The sequence below is a fragment of the Crocodylus siamensis genome, chromosome 12, assembly GCF_052110815.1.
Source record: "Crocodylus siamensis isolate JL-2025a chromosome 12, ASM5211081v1, whole genome shotgun sequence".
Lineage (NCBI taxonomy): Eukaryota > Metazoa > Chordata > Crocodylia > Crocodylidae > Crocodylus > Crocodylus siamensis.
In genome coordinates, this window is record NC_143406.1 from 6,159,568 (window position 1) to 6,179,567 (window position 20,000).

A 20,000-nucleotide genomic window follows, 5' to 3' on the forward strand; every position below is an offset into this window, starting at 1 on the left:
ATGTTTTAAGAAAAAATGATTAATTAATATAAATAAGAGATAACTGATCTTACTCTTCTCACTTCATCAAGAAATGGTTGTATTTAAAATAATCCAATTTAAGAACTTCTTTTCAGTTGCTTATAAAACCTTGCCTATTTTAACTGTTTGGGCTGAAATTTGCTGTCTGCCCAATGCCGAAATTTCCTGGGGAAAATTTTTCAGCTAATTCAGTTATCTAAAACAATATTAAAGAAATCTTAATTCTGAATGAACAGCCTTACTTCTGGCTTTTCCTACAGCATGTGCTTGAATTTTCCATCTTAATGTTCTTCTAAGATATGCTTTTGGTATGGGTGCGTGTGTAAATAAATCAAGCCAGGGTTATACACTAAAAAAAAATCAATTTCCTGAATATACATACTGCATTCTTTAAATATAAGATGTCTCTGAATTTAAGATGGACAACGGTGGGCGGATGAGAATAGGATGGGGTTTAACACTGATAAGTGCAAGGTGTTGCACATGGGGAGGAAGAACCGGCACCACACTTACAGGTTGGGGAACTCCCCTCTTGCCAGCACGGAGACGGAAAAGGATCTTGGAGTCGTCATTGACTCCACGATGAACATGGGCCGGCAGTGTGGGGAGGCAGTCAAGAAGGCCAATCGTACCCTGTCATGCATCCACAGATGCATCTCGAGCAGGTCCAGGGAGGTGATCCTCCCCCTCTATGCGGCACTGGTCAGGCCGCAGCTGGAGTACTGCGTCCAGTTCTGGGCGCCACACTTCAAGAGGGACGTGGACAATATGGAAAGAGTTCAGAGGAGGGCCACTCGTATGATCAGGGGTCAGCAGGGCAGGCCTTATGAGGAGAGGCTACGGGACCTGAACCTGTTTAGCCTCCACAAGAGAAGGTTAAGGGGGGACCTTGTGGCCTGCTACAAACTGGTCAGGGGGGATCAGCAGGTATTGGGGGAGTCCCTGTTCCCCCGTGCGCTGCCAGGAGTGACCAGGAATAACGGTCACAAACTGGCGGAGGGTAAGTTTAGATTAGATATTAGGAGGCGCTACTTCACAGTCAGGGCGGCTAGGGCCTGGAACCGGCTTCCAGGGGAAGTGGTGCAGGCTCCTAGCCTGGGGATTTTTAAAAGGAAGTTAGATGAGCACCTTGCCGGGGTCATCTGACCCCGGTGCTCTTTCCTGCTAAGGCAGGGGGTCGGACTGGATGATCTACCTAGGTCCCTTCCGACTCTAGCTACTATGAAACTATGAAACTACCTACATATTTTTGCTTCCTACTTTAGGGAAACACCAAAAATCCAAATAAAAGTATGGATTTACAAAATGGTGTACATAAGAGCTTTTTATTTTTGTTTTGACTCCAATTCAAGATGCAGGCTATTTTTAAAAGAAATGCTTTTACTTAGAAAGTGCAGCTTTTAGTTAAACCAATATGGTATCAAGGTTGCTTTCGCTATTCTCAATGTTTGCTTGCTTTTTCCTCTTCCTGTACACCCCGTTCCTCAAAGCTCTCCCCAGTTGCTTTGCTTCACTACTCGCGCTTTGCCTCCTCCCACATTCAGCTTGGTACCTACAATGACGCTGGCCCCTTTGCTAGGAATACTACATTCGCATCTGTCCATCTTCTTTTCTGCTAACCTTGCAATCCCACTTCTTCAAGCAGTCACTCTCCCCCTTTTCTCATCAACAGCCCCCACATAATGCTTGCTCTGGACTTCTATCTTGTGTCTTATTCCATTTCAATTTATGGCATCCTTTATGTTAAAGAAATAACAATCATCAATAATTAAATACCAAGGGACTGTAGGGTACTTGGGTATTCACCTCAAGATAGAATCTCACCTGAGCTAGCAGAGTTGTCTCTGTCTTCATCGTGATGCTTACAGCCTTCTGACAGCAAATTTCTCTGCTGAGTGTCTTTCTTTTCAACCTTTTTATTACTATTGGTACAGATTTTTGCTGACCCAGTCGGGTTGTCCAAAGAGCTGCTGCTCGACCCAGAAGTGTGTAAGAGATGTTGCTCCTCCGGCCCAGGGCTACTGGATCCCTGTACTCCTAAGCCTCGTTGCTTTTTGTCAGATTGTTTCTCCATGGAGAAAGGCTGGAATATTGTTTGGTAAAATGGCAGGTCAAACTATTAGAAACTTCAACAAGAAAGCATGGCAACAGGTTGAAATAAAGCAAAGGGCTCTCCCCACTGCTAGGTTCAGATTCCCAGCTGTTTTAGATTGGTGTGGTCCCATTTAAATAAATGGAGCTACAGTAATGTACAAGACAGAATCCAATCCATTACATCATAAGTCTGTATTTAGGTGTTTCAGAAAGCCATCAGTGATCTCCATACAGTATAAATGATGACTCTTAGGGTTCCCTTACAAGCTGGGGCATATTGACCTCTAATCTGGTGTATACTGGACATATCTATAGAAGATGTTTAATGCAAAGTTGCCCAATTAGCTCTGCAGTAAATATCTCAGCATCTACACATGCAGTGCTATTAGGACAGCGTAAACAAATTAACTCCACCATAAGTTAGTACTTGTAAATACAAGCACTATCCTGCAGCAGAGTTTTTTTACCGTGCAAAAATGCACATGTAGATGCCGATGGGGCTGGCTGGGGCGCAAGGGTGTTTCAGTGTGGAGGCTGCATGCTGACCAGCACTATACTGGAGCACCCTCGCACCCCAGCCAGCCTCTCTGTGGCACGGTGAGTTGGGTCAGAGTAGCCCTGGGCCCCCTCTGACCCTGCTCCACATGCTGTGGTCTGGGGCACACATGTAAGCCCAGGAGCAATAAACTCTGGCACGATACATATCGAAGTTTATTGCTGTGCATTAATAGCAAGTGTAAAAGTGCCCACTGAACTCTAATTTGATCAGAGGACCAACTCAGCCCCACGTTCCCACAGTTACGATTTGTGCCTCTTATTTTTCCTTACACTCTCCTCATTAATGAGGAAAGTGACTTACCAAACATTGTTTAACAACATGGGGAGAAGGATGAAGAAAGTGATACTCACTAAATTTGTATCTCCGACTGCGTGAGAACAGATTTGGCCTGCAAGCAAGAAAGGAAAAAGTTAGTGTCTTGGATTGCATTTTAACAAATAATCATCACTCTTGGTTCCACAAAGATTCTGATGTATTAATTAAGCTAAGCAATGAAGCTTCTCTGGAATAGTGTCCAAAGAATATAGGATTCCAATAATAACCTTAATCCTGATCATGATAAATAAAATCAATACAATAATAATGGCTTCTCTTCACATTAAGAAGGGCTACGAAGCGTGGGGAGAGTGTGTTGCACAGATGCTTGATTTCCCTGGGATGTTTCTTACTTCTTGGGCCATGTCTGAAATCTGAGGGATAAAGTGAGATTTAAGTGGGGCACAGCCCAGGCTCCACACTGGCTCTCTGCTCAGCAGGAACTTTATCCCAAACACCTATGGAGTACTTTGGACAGAAGATCAGGATTTGTTTGAGGACCATATCTAACTGGAAGTTCAGTTACTTAGTCTTCCCCCACCCTACTGCCTTGAAGCTCACCTTTTTTTCTAAAAGCAAAACAAAAGAAGGCCACTGCAATTGCCACAAATGCTAGAGACGTCATTCCTACTGTTAAACCTAAAGAAAGTAAAAGAAATAGGTAGTTAGGTAGGTAGGCTGTAACAAGTACTTTCTAGGGCAGTGCGAAACAGGCCCTATTCAATTCGCATTCAGCCCAAATCAGAGACAGCGATTCAATCTGTTGATTCGGACCACTGTCCCTGATTTGATTTGTCCGAATCTGAATCTGAAGATTCAATGCCGATTCAGTGAATCAGAGATTTGGGCACAGCTTTAAAAGTTTTTTCTACATACCTTGAGGTAGCAAGCGCAGCTAATGATCACTGTGGTGCTGAGGCACATACAGCATCCCACAGGAGCACAGTGGACTCTTCAGAGTGCTCACCAGCAATCCCGGAAGTGGACCAGAAGTACTCCCGGTCCATTTCCGCGTCTGCCAGGGAGCACACCAGGTGTGCCCCCTGCCAAGCCTCCCAGGCTCAGCGATTGGCCGTGGGGGGACCCTGAGTGCCCCCCCCAGACTCAGGAGGCATCAATTGCTGAGCCAGGGGAGCGTCGGGGGGTACCCCTGCATGCTCTCCAGCAGACCTGGAAGTGGACCGGAAGTGCTTCTGGTACGCTTCCAAGTCTGCTGTCAAACGCGCTGGGGAGCTCCCCACAAGCTTCTGTGCATCTGCCCCAGCACCGCAGCATTCAGAGCCCCTGGTATCTAGAGGTATTTAGAAAAAACATTTAAAGCTGCGTCTCTGTCCGAATCACCAAATCTGTCCGAATCGATCTGGAGTGTTCCAAATCTATTCAGCGAGATTAAAGGGTCCTCTGATTCAATACAGATTTGGAGATTCAGCCACCGAATCAGGCCAAATCTCCACCAAATTGAATCAGGGACCGAATTTTCACACAGCCCTGGTACTTTCCATATAGGTCTTTGCTATAGGAGTTAAACATGTTAGAGAACAGTTGTATGTCTAAGTTTAACATGAGGTGCCAGTTTAGGATTGTTAAATACAGAGGTCCTAGAAAGAGAATTCCTGAGGTGTGGGAACAGCAGAACATCTGGAATTCTTTGTTATATCCTTAACACACAGGTCTCAGAAAAATACCATAGCAGGAATGAGAGACATCATGGGTGTCTGGTGCCTCCTGAGTCTGGGAGGGGCACCAGCAGGGCACAATTTGGGAGGGGGTCCCTCAGCGGCCAGCCGGCAACTGGGGGGAGTTCCCCAGCGGCCATTCACCAAGCGCACCAGCAGCATAGCGGCGGTGGAAGTGGCAACACTTCTGCATGTGGCATAGTAGAAGTGCCGGGACTTCTGCCATCAACGCCCTGCCAGTGGAGCCAATTTCAGGTGGGACACTGATACTCTCCAAGCCCCACCAGTCACAGCGCTTGCTGTCAGGGAGGCATCATTGCTCTCGGGGGAGGGGGCATGTGCCCTCCCTACACATCACCTATGATAGACAGCATGCCTACATGTTCAATATCGTGGGGATTCTAGGCTTCTGTAGTCATCCTGGGAAACAGTATAGAAATTAGAACACCTTTCAGGAGATTTAAATCAAGGCCTAATTTTAGGTCTTGTAGACCATTATCTAGGTAGTCTAGCTTAACATTTTCTCCTTCTGGGCTGCATCTTCCAGGAGACACAATAGATAACCTTGCACTGAATCAATCAGGAAGTTTGCCAGGTTCACGAGGGAGGTGGTATCACTAGGGCAAAGTAAACAATTTGGAGGGAGTGTACAAACCAGTCTCAGCAAGCCTGGTCAAACTGGGTAAGTATAGGTAGTCAAAAAGCCCAAGGCTGAATCAATTCAGTCCTTGCATGTTAGTCTAAAATGCGCAGACTGAACTGATAATCAAGTGAACAGACAATCACTTTTGATCCTGAAAATCCAGCCACGTGACTTCAGTGGCTCAGGCTAGAAGCTGGGGGGCGCTAGAGCACACCTCCCTGGTTGGCTGGAGCAGAAAGCTTGGACCAAACCTACCCTGTCCACTCTAGGAGACAGAGGTTGCAGGAGAGGTGCAAAGCATCCTGGTATGCTGGGGGACTCCAGACTTGATTCTGGGAGGATCTGGGACAGAAGTTCAATAAACCAATTTAACCTAAATCAGTTAAGTCTGATACTACATCCATCCAGGTTTCTCTTAAACCAGTTTCAACCATTTTGAAAGCAGTTTATGTGCACTGAACTTCTGTTGTGTTACAGATCTGAATTGGTTTCCAAATACTTTTCTGGTTTATGTGTAACTTCTGTCCCTGACTCTAAGCACTGAGAGCTTGCACTCAGGTATAAGTTCATAAATGATCAGAAAAGAAACTACAAAGAGACAGTTAGCCATGTTAGTCTAAAGTCAGGCATAATGCAGGGCACAATGACGGAGAGTAATTTGAAATGAATAAATAGCTCACCAATCTGAGGAACATCAGGGGGAATGTTTTGTTGAACAGGTCTAGTTTTTATGTCTGAAGTCCTAAAACTCAAGCTTTGCCCTGGAGACTGGTTGGTGACTGGAACGGTGCTATAAGGAGATATGGCTTTGATGGTGGTACTTAAGTCACCTATAGGAAGGTCACTGCAGACTGTATCACTTGTGCAACTTCCTGGAATAGACACCAATTTACAACTGTAACGGGAAAAAAGGAGAATTAAAAAATAATAATAATAGTAATAATAACAACCTCCAGACACAGTTATATGTAGAGACCCTGCCCTGGCAAGAAAAGACCATTTTGCAGAAATTTCATAGTAGCCCCACCCCTCAGCACTGATTGGCAAAGAAGTCCTGCAAGGGAGGAGGGACGAAGGGTGGCTGCCATCTTGACTGCTGGCTGGCCTTTGCCCAGCCCTGCCCTTCAGCACAAACTGGCGGAGAAGCCCCAGGGTAGGAAGTAGGAGGCGCAGCCACCATCTTGTGCTGCCCCGCCAGCCAGCACCTTGCCATCCCAGGCAGGCTGTGAGGCTTCAGTTCCACCAGGAAGAGGAAGACTTAATAAAAAAACTGTTTTTATTAAGTTTTATTTTTTCATGGATTTTGCAGGCAACCCTGGATTTTATGGTTTCTGCAAAATCCACAAAACCGCAATCCAAGTAAGTCCCTAGTTGTAGGTCATTAGATTAAGTCAGCAGTCAGCAACTTACACTGTATGTGGTCTGCAGGTGGCAGTGTAAGATTCTTCATCTGAAAAACTGCCAGGGGGACAAGGAGTGCAAACAGTATCCGTAGTGTCCGTTCCTTTAAACAAACAAAACAATTCCAGTTAGACATTTAGTAAAAAACAAGGTGAATCATAAGTTATGTCGTTCATACAAGTTGTGGAAATGCTATGGAGACTGAACAAAAATGCAGGCTCTGACAGCCTCGGAAAAAATGAACCACTTAGGTATCACACAGCCAGATCTTGGGAAGAAAGAATCCCGTTTACAGACAGAAACATTAAGTGGTTCCTATCTCTACACCCCTTGCAGCCACAGGATTTAAATGTTGAAGTGAAACCTGCTGGTAAGGTTAAAGGGGTATTTGTGCAGTTTTTGCTACTCTTTAAAATCAGGCAAAACTCCTATTCTATTCAAGGGGAATTCAGCCTGTGTAAGCACTGCAGGATTTGGTGACCCTAAAAAAAAAATATAGCCTGCACACAACCCTGTGTCTCTGATGCCTTTCTCTAACTTCAGAATGCTTGTTGCCACTCTGGGGCCAATTAAGGTAAACCTGACATTCAAAAGTCTGCAAGTAAATCTTGGTTACCAAGTGAAATGTTCAGAACTGAAGTTTCTTGTTATAGAAAGGGCAACAGGATTGTAACAGACCCTTCGTACTGCACATGGCATGAAAAAGCAAGATGAGGGACTAAAACTGAAATACAGTAATAATAATAACAATAATGATATATGAACTTGCTGGTGAACCTAACATTCAGGAGTCAGATACTACATCCCAGCATTAGTTACATTAACATATGTCTTAGAAATACAGCATTGATTCTGGTGCCCCGGCCAACTTATATCTCCAGCATAATTAGTTTCCTTCCTTAAAATTTCCCTGAATGTTTTAGTTTTGCAGATACTCCACCCAAAATGCAGTTACTTCCGTTGATGAGCAATGTGACCCCTGCATCAAAACTAGTCTTGTCATTTTTATGCAGTCCTTACTAAAGAAAAACTCTTACTGAAATCAGGATTGAATAAAAACAACTATAGTGAATCCACAGTATCCCTGATCCTGACAATCTAGTAAGGTCTTTGGGTTCTTTGGCTGCAAAGTATTATAAAACAACAAAAGCGAAAAATATATATACTCACAGCCTTAATACTGTGTTGAACCATGATCCTGCTAAATCCCATTTATGACTACATGAAGGCATTTGGTGGCTGACTCTTGTATTTAAGAAAATAAAAGAACCACTGCCAAAATGATAAATAAATCATTTCGCATTAAAACATCCCAACTGATAAACTTGATATAAGCAAAGTAACATCCAAGGTAATGGAACCAAATTTAATGATCATTTTGGCTAGCTCTTTCTCTTGTCATATTGTGATCTGGTTTATTAAATTACAGAACAGGGAGTTGATTAATGCTTTTGATTTAAACAACAATAATAATATAGTAATAGACAGACCAAGCAGCTGAGGCCAATGTAGAAGATTGATCAATGGCCTATTCACTTCCTTCCAGCTCCAAAAGCTCCCTGAGCTAAGTAAAGAGAATTAATATTTAAGCAAACAGATCTATTTGCATGCAGGAGAAGACAGACAGGGACCTTTACTCTCCTCTTACCAATACTGATATAACTCTACTGATTTCATGAAGTTACTCCCAACTTACAATAGTATGAAAGCAGAATCTTGCCCATTCTTTCTTTATGAATTCTGGTCACTCAAATTTAACTTACCTGGTTTAGAAACTCCATAGCCTTTTTGACATTTTTTGTGTCTTTTACAATGTTTGCAGCTTTTCTGCTGCAACTTCGTGGAACAGTACATATTGGCTGAGCAAGTACAGGCTCTGTCCTGTGTTGAAGTGCATTCTCGAGTCTGCACTAATCCTGTTCCTAAAACAAGATGGCAAGGTGCCATTAATGACAATTACAATGTCAGTCCCCAAAAAGGCAAATGACAGACAAGTGAAAGACACAGCACAGATAGATGGCAGAGATGCCAAATGGAAGTTAAATGGCAATTCTTTGTCAACAGGTGACCAGTCTGCATAGTCCTTTTTAAAGGGAAAAGATCTTTGCAGCAAGTTATGTGCACCTGCACACACATTTTCGGAATTGCCTCTTTGTACAGGTACAGCTTGGATCTACAAAACGTATACCTGGATTCTTCCACATACAGTTGAACTGAAGCTAGAAATCTGAAGCTGAAATGCTTCCAACTTCCCCATTGCAAACATAAATCTTACCTTGTAACGAGGGGAAAATATACCATTTAATATAGTACATTGATCCTACAAGTGGTGAAAATTGTAATCAAGGGGCTGCCCCCCTTTTTCCTTATTAACAATTTACTAGTACCTCATTTGCATAAGATGGCAAAGACTGAAATTGCTTTCATTGTGTTTATGGCATTTGGGGAACTATGAATATTAAGAACATCATCTAACAAAAACTAGCATTGGGAACATCTAGGTGACAGAAGATAAACGCCCCAAAGTAATTTAGAAAGTTGAAAGTGCAGTTAAACCAATCTAAATCTAGAGGCAGGCTACAAACGCTGTTTCCAAACAACTGAATCCTTCTGGATTACATCCCCCCCACTCCAAAAATGAACCGAGCCCCTATGCAGATACCCAGTGTAAACTTCATATGCCACTTTGACCTTTATAAAAGAGCTTATGCAAGACAGTCGTCAATGTATAGGGCTTTGGGCACAGTCTCTGCATACAGGTGAATTGCACCCTGAGTGCCTAAATAAGATTAACCCTTTCATTCCTGGCAGAATTAAAACAACACTATTTAATGATACCGGCATACCATTTTTGCAGGCTGGTGAGCAGGCAAAGCAGCGTGGAGCTCGATTCCAGACCTCTGTGTACATATTCATTCCACATTTCTTACACTGCGTGTCAAGGTTGGTACTGCAGATTTGATCCATATGGTAACCTACAAAATAAGCAATGAAAGTGCCTCATGGGAATGACTCACTGGGAGCTGTGCATGGTAAGTTCCATTAACAGCAGTGAACAAATTGTGTTTCATCATACTTCCTCATGTGTTAACATAACTGTTAAAAAAAATCAAGACTGAGACATTAAAGAATAAAAGCAAAGAATGACCACAGTATTCTCTTGTTGTTCCTAAATAGGAACAACAGCAGCACACAAGACATCATATTCTGTCCTAAAATACTTAATTTTCTATGGGATTGGGAGACCTTGGTTAAACATCTTCGTAATACCACAGCTTGACAGATGTGTGTAAGCCAAGAGTCATTTACTTAAATCAGAGTTACACACATGTAACCAAGTGCAAACTTTGATTTCTGGCATATAAAATGCATTTTTTGGCACCACCTCCTTCTAGTCACAATCTCAAATCATTTTCAGAAGATATGAAGGCCCTGATTCAGCCATGTGTTTCAGTACATATTTGAAGACAAACACTGTGATTCAAGCCATGCATGCCTAAGACTTTTGCTGAGAAGTGACATGAAGTTAGATTCCTGCATACATGAAGTTAAGCACATGCACAAATGCTTTGCCTGGATGAAGACCTGGCCTTTGTAAGGAAGGCTTAGTAAGCATCACTATTAGAAAGAAGCCTGAGTTAAAACTCTAAATCCAAACACCAAGAAATTTAGAGTGCAAATCTAAATGTTCTCAAAAGTTCAGCTAGTTATAAACAGATGACCTACCTCTCTCCCTACAGTCACTGCTGCATGGGTGCTAGCCCTAGAGATTTAGTGATGCTTACTCCTACTACTCCACGTGGGGGCTACTAACAAGGTAGTAAAAAGGACAGAACAGAGTCTAGCTCCTGTGGGTCCACTGCAGGAGTGAACACAGAGTCCAACTCTAGATCTCACAGTGGCTCCTGTGGGTCCATTGCAGGAGTGAGCAGGAACCCAGCATGCCACCTTAACACACCTCCTTTTTCATCCCCAGTGCGCTGCTCTCCTTGTTACACTTTCTAATTGAACCTTGTTAGTTGGTTCTGCCTACTGAGAACAGCAGTGTATGAACATCTGAGGTTTTAAAGGCATGCTGCAGGGTGAGCTGCTTGAATGTGTGGTTGCTACGAGAGCCACCACTGCTCTCTAATCCCTTGACTGAGTACACGGGTGGTGGTGAGGAAACAGAAGCACAGGCACATTCCTGTTGGGAGAAAAGGACAAGCACAGCTTAGCCCTCCTCATTCTTGTTTAAAAGGTACAAACTACGGGAGACCCTACATGCCAGAGAGGAATATACTTGCAGACCTCGCTCAATGAGAGGAGCAGAGAGACACTGCTTAAAAAATCATCAGAACTGGCTGTGTCCCCTATTTGGAGGACCTCTATTTCAGGGATTAGGATTTGCGCAGAACCATGACGCAGGCCCAGTCAGGTAAGAAAGAGAAAAAAGTATTTCCACATATTGTTTTTAAATATATTTACTTGCAATTTAGAATTCTCTCCAGCATTCTGACGAGAGCTCAGCCTCTCACATTTTCATATGAAAATGTGAAACACACTTAAATTCATATTCACAAACATTAACAAACCCAGACACTGGTCTTGTGATTGTGATGTGTCAAAATAAGATGAGGGCTGTCTTGAAGTATAATCAACACCTGTACTGAGTTTAATCATGAATTATGTTATTTGCTTATAGTGCATTTTTAACACAGGAAGCCCAATACGTATTTCTTGACATTTTTGGTCAATTCGAGCAGCTTAGGCTGCTTCAGCATATGCTGGTTTCCTGCTTAATCTCCCAAATCTCACTGACAGGAACTTTGCATTTGCAGAGACAGTGTATCTTCTCAGCATGTCATGAGTCAAATGTCACCGGCTTACAAATGAGTTCTGTGGCTCATCTCGGCATTTTGCCATTTCATGACAAAGTTATTGCAAATACTGTGACCAAAATATTTGGTGGACCAGTACAACCATCACAAATTCAGACTTCTTCCCTGACAATCAAGCAAAAAACCCTTCTATGCTTAATAACTCCTTTTCACTGAGATGTTACCACTAAATGTCACTGGAGTGCAGGAAATGTCACTGCAAATCAAACCAGTGGTTCACACACAGCAGTACCCTGTCTGACAGCTGGATGATGTGCAAAAAAAGGCAATAGACTGCATTATGAATATTTACTGAGCAATCTACTCAAAACTGAACCCTTTGTACTAGTAATCTTGTGTAGCAATAACAATTACATTATACCCCATACAGGGTGCTTTTACACCTGCTGGGGGAGTGCTTTAATTAGAGCAGGTCTAATTAAAGTACCTGCAGCGTCTCGTGTATCAGCATCCCCACACTTCAAAATGGTGGTGGGGCATTTTAACTAATGCTTGTTGAAGGAGGAATAAAGTGCCCTTGCTGCCATTTTGAAATACAGGGACTGATGTATGAGATGCAGAGGCTGCTGGAGTGCGCTAATTAGCACATTCCAGCAGACTTGATTGCTCTGACAAGGTGTAATTACAGTGCGTCAGAGCAGCCTCGCCACACGTGTGACCAATATATTTGCTATTACTGTGCTTAATCCTGACTTGGGTCCTCTTGTGGTTTAGTTACATGCTTTGTTTGCATAAAAATGTGTTTTTATATTTTTCACTGCAGTTTTTGCAAAAAATACAATTGGCAGATGAAGCCAGACTTGTTCACACAGAAGACTCCCAATAAACCTCAATACTCAGCCTGAAACTCAGCAGGTGTAAGAGCTAAATCTTGCAAAACAGTTTGAACTGAGACTCATGCAAAGGGTCAGCCATTTGGGTTAATGAACCATCCCGTAAACCCCTGCTAGGTTTCAGTTTTATAGCACAACTTCAGCTCTGGCAATTGGCACCTTGCCCTGCTGTAAATATTTCTTACAGTCCCAATATCAACATAGTTATATATAGAGGCTCAGAGCATAAAGGCAGCAAGACTCTTCAGAGTCTGTCAGTTTTAAAGATACACCACATTTGTCTGCTCACATGAACAGATTCATGAATGGATAGTCCTGATCAATTCAAATGGAAAGTCTGTTACCTGGATGACATTTGCTGCAACATCTATTAATGCTTTCTTCATAGTACTCTGTGCTTATGTCTTTGCATGTGCCAGGCTTGTCTGGTGTATAAGGCAATGAATATTTCTAAGGAAATCAAAAGAAAAATGATCTGTTACAATCACATTCTAGCCCTCAAGTTGTTTTCTTCTTGCTTTCTGTTGTTTTTCATGAAAAACAAAAAGGCAATGGCTAATGTTTAGTTATTCATGTGTTCTTACTATACCTTGTGTGTACACTGATAACTTTTCACTTCCCAGTTGTTCTAAAGATAACATAACATTAGAAACTTTAGTTGTAAAGATAATTTTTTTTTTTGGTTTTCGTTTTGATTTGAGGGGGAGGGAGTTTGTAAACAGTTCAAGGACAATTTCTGTAATATTTCAAATCAGAACCAAGAAGATTAAACAACCACAAGCACAGGGGCAGTTTGATGTATGATCTGAATTCAGTACCAGACTTCATAGTTTGATTACATCTCCGGTATTGAATATAATTAATATTACCAGTCCCAAAACTGGGCATGTCTACATGTGCATTTAAGTGTGCCTAAATTTATGGCACACTGGCTTAACACGTCTACATGTACGTTAATGCGCTTTAACTATTTGTGCCTGAATTTCATACCTGCAAATGTAAATAATCTACATTTGTCATTTTGAATGCGTTAAGGGTGTGCATGTGTAGATGCACACCTTAATACGCATTAACTTAAGCTAATGAGCACTCAAGCATCATATGTAGGTGCGTCCACTGTCATACAACCACAAAAATATTGGATTTTTTTTTCTCATTTCTGGATCTTTTGGGCTTTCTTCCTTCACATTTTTAAGCCTACTCCACAATTTTGCAATCTAAATTTTTTAAATGTAGAAAGAAGCAATCTAAATTTTTTAAATGTAGAAGAAGCATGTTTCACATGCAATTGCTTGAATTCAGCCATGAGACATCCAGAGAAACAACCAATTTTATAAGGCTTACATTAAAATTACAAGACTTGACAATACTGCATAACCAATATAGAGTATATCCCAAGTGAGAGCTCCAACACTTTCAGTGTTGCTGCTGCTGTACGTTCAACAAACCACAGGGCACGAGCTGATATTTATAGATGAGAAGGAACTGGAGTTTCTTCCTTTATTTTCACAGTGACTTCACATTTTAACTAGACCTGCAGTTTGTGCACGTTGTACTTTCCAATGCCAAATCACCACCAACATAAGTAAAACATACAGCTTCTAGAATACTGCTCTGAATTTTTTCCTGGTATGTTTGAAGTGCAATAAAAATGTGATTATAACTGATCCTGGGCAAGAGTCCATGGTCCATTTAAATCAGCTGTGTTCAAAGTTATCGTACTGACTGCTGAGCAGAAAAAAAAATCTAACCCAGTTCACAAGGCTTTAAACACCACTTGAAAGTAGCTTGATTCTGCAGCCAGAGGTCTACAGAAGCCTAAGCAACCCATTAGGTTACGGTGGTTAACACAGGGGTGGGCAAGATACAGCCTACGGGCCAAATTCAGCCCACCAGGCCATTCTAGCTGGCCCGCAGGGCCTCTCCAAAATGCAGTTATTACCAGCCCACGGCTGCCGCTCTGAAATCCAGTGCGAGGTGAGCTTTCAGAGGTTGTGCGCCATCAGGCTGGGCGCGCTCTGTGCTTCCACCTTTGTGGGGCTCTCGGCACTCCAGCTGGGAGCCCCATGTGGAAGCACCGAGCATGATGGTGCGCGACTAGACAGCTGGTGAATGAGAAGGGAAGGTCCTGCCTGCAGGAGGGGGTGGATGGGAGTGGGGTTTGTGGGTGTGGGGTTTCCACCACCTCCATAGCTCACAGACCCCACCACTGGTGGAAGCAGCAATAGACCATGTACGTTCGGTGTGCTCATGGCCCATGGCAAGCAGAGCCACCCAGCAGCGTGCAGCTCCAGCTGAATCCTGGGAGCTGCACATGGCAGCACAGAGCCTGCCCAGCCTGACCCGCTGGAGGGAGCCTTCAATCCAGAACAGGCTGGCCCCGTGCCAGCACGCCGGGCTCCTGGCACTGCAGGCGGGAGCCTTGCGCCATCAGGCTAAGCCAGACCAGCTCCATGCCTCTACATGGGGCTTCCGGCATTCCAGTAGGGAAACACTCGTGTAGACATGGAGCCAGCCTGGCCCAATGATGCGCAACTCCCTGCGGCTCTTGGTCCACACGCCATTAGGCCGGGCTGGCTCTGTGCCTCCACATGCAGCTCCCCGATGGAAGCCCCATGTGGAGGCACAGAGCTGGCCCTGCTTGGCCCGAAGGTGCATGGCTCCCATCTCCAGTGCCAGGAGCCCCATGTGCTGGCAGCCAGGGGCCAGGAGCCCCATGTGCTGGCAGCCAGGGGCCAGGAGCCCCATGTGCTGGCAGCCAGGGGCCAGGAGCTGTGCTGGCAGCCAGGGGCCAGCCTGGTGGCTTGAAAGTGCATGCCAGCAGGTCAGGCCAGGTGGGCTCCATGCTGCGAAGCACAGCTCCCAGGTTTCAGCCAAAACTGTGCACCGCCAGGAGGCTCTGCCAGCATACACAAGCACATACTCCACACCCATCCCCCCAACCATACCCCACACAATATACAAGAATAAGTCTTTATTTTGAGCTATTATGCAATCACCTCTATATACACTATACAAACACAAGTAAATCTGGACAAAAGTATTTTTTGAAATAAAATTAAAATAAGTTATAGTAGATGTTTGATTTATAGCGTATGAAATTTTTTTCTGGTTCTAAGCTGGCAAACCCCACCTCCAGGGTAAAGGGAGGAACATCCAGTGGCAAAGGTCTGGGGTTAGAAGTGGGACTTCTGGTCCCAAGATGGTGATCAGGGGATGGGGCACCTGTCAAGGGGTGGGTCTACTGTTCCAGCCCTTGAAAGCTCACCAAAAGCCATGAAGTGGCCCTCCAACTGAAATAATTGCCCACCCCTGGGTTAACATATGCCACTTGCTATAGTTAGTGGTGCACAAGGGAGTGAGATGTCTAGCACCTCATATAGACACATTCAATCCCCACTGCCCAAAGGATCAGATACTCACTTACAGCAGGGTCCAAAAGAGGTGACCTTTGAAATGAGGCTAGAGTAGTGTTTCCCAGCTTTTTGATACCTGGGGCACACTTTTTCTGGATTAAAATTGGTGGAACACTTCACTCTTACACCCTACTAAAAGGTGTATATGATATGCACAATGGTGCACAACTTTTGGGCTTGATGAACAACGCTGAGTAGATCCAGGGGCCATATCCAGTCCATAGGCCTGATCTCACCACATGGGACTGGCATGGCTGGAGCCCAATCCTATGGGACCTAGGTCCTACGAGACCTATGGGGAACCCCAAAGACCAGATCCGATACTGAGAAAGTATAATTTTTCATGAAATGCAAAACTCTAGAACTCTCGGTTCAGAGAGGATATGTTTTATTAGACCGGCTAAGAAATCGCAACAAAATTCTCTTTTTCTGCAAGCTTTCGGGCAACGCATTTTTCATGACACATTTCTGCTGCTCTCACGGCACGCTAGTTTGCCACAGCATACCCTTTGGGGAAATCATCAGGCTAAAGCAAGGCTCAAATTCACATATCTGAATTTGTAGCAAGCCACTTCAATCCCGGTACCGCAGCAACCCTAAAAAAGGCCTGTTTTGGTCTAGTTCTTGCTAAGCGACTACGTAAATAAGGCACCTTCTTAGTCAGCAGGTCTGCTCCCTGGATGTATTTACGATTCAACCTGCCTGTTGTTTGTGTGTGCACACACGCACATGTGTAAATAACGTGTAATTTTTCTATATTTTATGCCCATTGGGTCTTCATAACTGTCATGGATAAGGAAGAGAAGGAGACAGAATTCTGTCGCTAGCACCACCGAAACGGGTGGGAATCTTTCCATTTCCGTCATTGAGCCTATGGTCTACTCACAGGGTGGCCTGCACAACCCTCACGACGTTCAAATTATGCCCCAAATTATGCCCATGCAATTCTGGCAAAGGTAAGAAATCCAAGCCTTCTGACAGAGACTCTGTACCACTGTAGCAACATGTCAAAGGGGGGCAGGGTGAGTATCCCTCTCAGCACTTTCTAACATTGTATACCGCAGTGTCCTGCAGTTCAAAAGGAAATACAAAATGGTGCCTCAGAACAGCAAGATTGCTTATGATGCAATGTGGCTGGCTAGAAAATATATATATTTCTATGGCTGCAAACAAATATTGCATGGCAGGTCAAATGTGTCTGTAGTGCTCACAGCACACCCAGGTATTTATACCAGCTGGCAAAAAATAGCATAACTCAAGGACTTTGATGAACAGTCATCAAAATATCTGATAAAGATCAACCCTTGCCTCAAACCAAAAAAAAAAAAACCCTAACAGCTAGTTAGAGAGTAGGAGTTTCCTGACAGATCAAAAGGGTGCTGCTCAGAAAGCGTTTGATGCTAACTGACTCTGTGCAGACTAAAAGAAATGCTTCCATAAGACTAAAGAAACCTCATTAACACTATTGTTAGTTAGCTATATACATTTGGAGAAGGACCTTAAACCTGGATGAGAAGGAGAGAGAAATTAAAAAAAACAAACAGGAACAATCTCTTCAGGAGCCGGTAATGAAAATATCCTTCCTCCTTACTGGAAAATGTGTTTATATTGTATTGTGTCTCCACATCATGACTAAGAGAAAAATACACTTCCCAGTATCATTTAAAGGAACATTTTTTTAGTCGATTAAAACGGTTTACCATCACATTTATAAATATAAGCCAGTGGCAAATGCCAGTACCAAACTTTCCCTGGCAATAGGCAAAACTATGCTATCCTTTCCTACAAAATGTAAACACACTGAAAAGCAGCCAAGAAACTGGGAAGACACAGAAATAGCGTGGCTACCTTCAACATCCTAGGGAATCCAAGGTGCTGGGGAAAACATACAAAAAGCTCGAAGGCTTCAGATATCCTCGAAGGGCTGACACAGAGCAGAAACTAAGGACGGCACATTGTGAGGAATCCCAACCCCCTCCTCTTTTCAACCTTAGAAGCTGCTGGCTTCTTACCAGGACATTGCCCTCGACTCTCATAGCTTGTGGCTGAGAAATGAGTCAGGCCATTGGGCACACGTTACATTTTTCAGCACACCTGTACTGTGACTCTTGGAGAGCAGAAAAGCTGGTCTTAAAAGAGCTACTCAAGTTACAAATGTCTCCAAAGCCATCGCGGCCTTCAGCTTCGAGCATGTTTTTCTTTTCTTGGGACAGAGATGTTCCGGCAGACACTCCACTCCTCTTCAGAAGCAGATCTGCTTACCTTTTTTTTTTAATTGTCAGTATTTATTTAGAAAGAAAAAGGAAGATTTTTTAGAAATGTTTAGATTCAATGATTACTGTTAATGCTGGGCTTGCTACAGTGCTCTCACAGGAAGGGTAGTAAGTAATAGAGAAACCACAGCATTTGCAAGTGTGAACTAACAGCAGAAACTAGCAAAGGGAAAGAAGTTGTCTCATGGCTCTACCGTTGGCCAACTTACTTTAAGTCCAAATTTTTACTTGTTTAAAGAGGCAGGTAAGTGCTGTCATTGCAGACTTCCAGTTCAGCACGCTGAACTTCACTGAAACACCCAAGAGATTCTGTAAATCTTAAACCTTCACTTGAAGCAGAGAGAGAGAGGAATTAAGCAAACCACATCACAAAATTATCCTGCTGGTGACACTTTTTGGCAAGAGATGTTATCTCACCCTCTGTACTGTCTGCTATCAATACTGTCCTGGGAGAGTTGAAGAGACAGGAAAATCTGTTGCTTGCTGGGTTTGCATCCGCTTTTCAGAAGTTCTGCTTGAGCAGGCGCCTCTCCTGCCTGATAAGATCTCACCCAGTGCTTATCTGATAAGTGGCAGCTGCTGTCGACTTATCTTTAATTGACAATTTCTTGTCAACTAAACTGAAGTGCATTATCAGAAAACTCTTGGGACTTTCATTCACAATTTAACACACTGACCCGGACTCTAAGCTTGCTGGTGGATTGCATTTATTTAGCAGCTGCAAATCCACAAAGCCAAGCAATTGCCTCCTCATTAACTGAGTTCAAAGTTATTAATCCACCTCTTTGTTTGTAGACAGGACGCTCCTGGGTGACGTGTAGCATTGTTTGTATCTCTCCACAAGTGCATGATGGGTTAGCACAGAGGCACCAGTGGCAAAGGCTGGCTGCGCAGGGGCCTTGGCCTGTCCTGAACCTGTTTAGCAGGGACCACTCTCGCAGAGAATGCCACTGACCCTGGGGGATATCCCACCTCTTTCTACTTCAATGACTACCTCTAATTCCTGCAGGTTTTTTTGTATTATGTTTATTATTATTTTTAAGAACCCCAAATTATAAAGAAAATAGAGGAGAAATCTTGAAATAAAAACTACATCACTATGAAACCATTTTTGGTTTGGTGTGACTCATAACACCTGACTTTAAAATATATCCTGCTCTCACATTAAATTCAGTGGCAAATACAAGGGAACTATAGCCCAGGCTAACATTTTGGAAAGAGAAGAACCACGTGTTGCATTTTTACAGTCAGCCTTAGAATGTCTTATGCTAAACAATAGTCTCATGAGGATGGAAGAACACTGAGAAATATGTTTGAAGTGGAAACTTGAGATTTTCATTTTATTGAAGGATGCCAATTGAAGCAAAACGTCCTCGTTTCCTGAACAGCAGACAAAGACATTAACACCAGAGATTCTATTTAACCCTTTTTATGGCTGTTTCTCACTTACTTCTGTAACTTAACTGAATGTCATAGGACATTTTAGTATATTCTTCACATACTGGGATGTCTGCAGTAAAATGGAAGCAAGCTTACAGAATAAGGCAGCCCTAGAACTGCATTTTGCAATGGCCAATATATTAAGCAATACCCAAGGGGTTACAAGCAAGAAGTCAGTGATCCGGGACTCCATTTCTTCATAGTTAAAAATACAAGTGCTTATTTCTCTGTGCTTATTTCTCTGTGTGTATTACAGCCTGGCACCCAGCAACCACACCATCCAACTTATCCATGCAAATAAACAGGAGCCTTTATCAAACCAGAACTGCCTCCAACAGAATTTCTCTAAACTTGTACGTATGACAAATCTGTGCTCACAGGGCTCTGAAACAGAGCCAAAATAAGTCTCTGTCTCTTTCCTGCATGCACTGGGGAGCTTTAACCCTCCA

General features: G+C 43.3%; 1 protein-coding gene and 1 long non-coding RNA gene across 3 annotated transcripts in view; one reads left to right on the forward strand and one right to left on the reverse strand.

The window, feature by feature from the left end:
* LOC149854526 (uncharacterized) overlaps nt 1-20,000 on the forward strand; it is a 51,496-nt gene that overhangs the window by 3,745 nt on the left and 27,751 nt on the right. For both annotated transcript variants that reach the window (XR_016438683.1, XR_016438682.1), the window contains exons 2-3: nt 9,567-9,741; nt 10,950-11,126. This is a non-coding gene — a long non-coding RNA (uncharacterized LOC149854526). The remainder of the gene's footprint in view (nt 1-9,566; nt 9,742-10,949; nt 11,127-20,000) is intronic.
* The window catches only part of TNFRSF1B (TNF receptor superfamily member 1B), a 28,758-nt gene that overhangs the window by 2,494 nt on the left and 6,264 nt on the right, over nt 1-20,000 (reverse strand). The window contains exons 2-9 of the mRNA XM_090023855.1: nt 12,767-12,872; nt 9,556-9,684; nt 8,473-8,631; nt 6,719-6,812; nt 5,989-6,203; nt 3,551-3,628; nt 3,025-3,062; nt 1,846-2,104 (exon numbers count right to left, since the gene is read on the reverse strand). Of these exons, the coding sequence (XP_089879981.1) occupies nt 1,846-2,104; nt 3,025-3,062; nt 3,551-3,628; nt 5,989-6,203; nt 6,719-6,812; nt 8,473-8,631; nt 9,556-9,684; nt 12,767-12,872 (1,078 nt within the window). The remainder of the gene's footprint in view (nt 1-1,845; nt 2,105-3,024; nt 3,063-3,550; nt 3,629-5,988; nt 6,204-6,718; nt 6,813-8,472; nt 8,632-9,555; nt 9,685-12,766; nt 12,873-20,000) is intronic.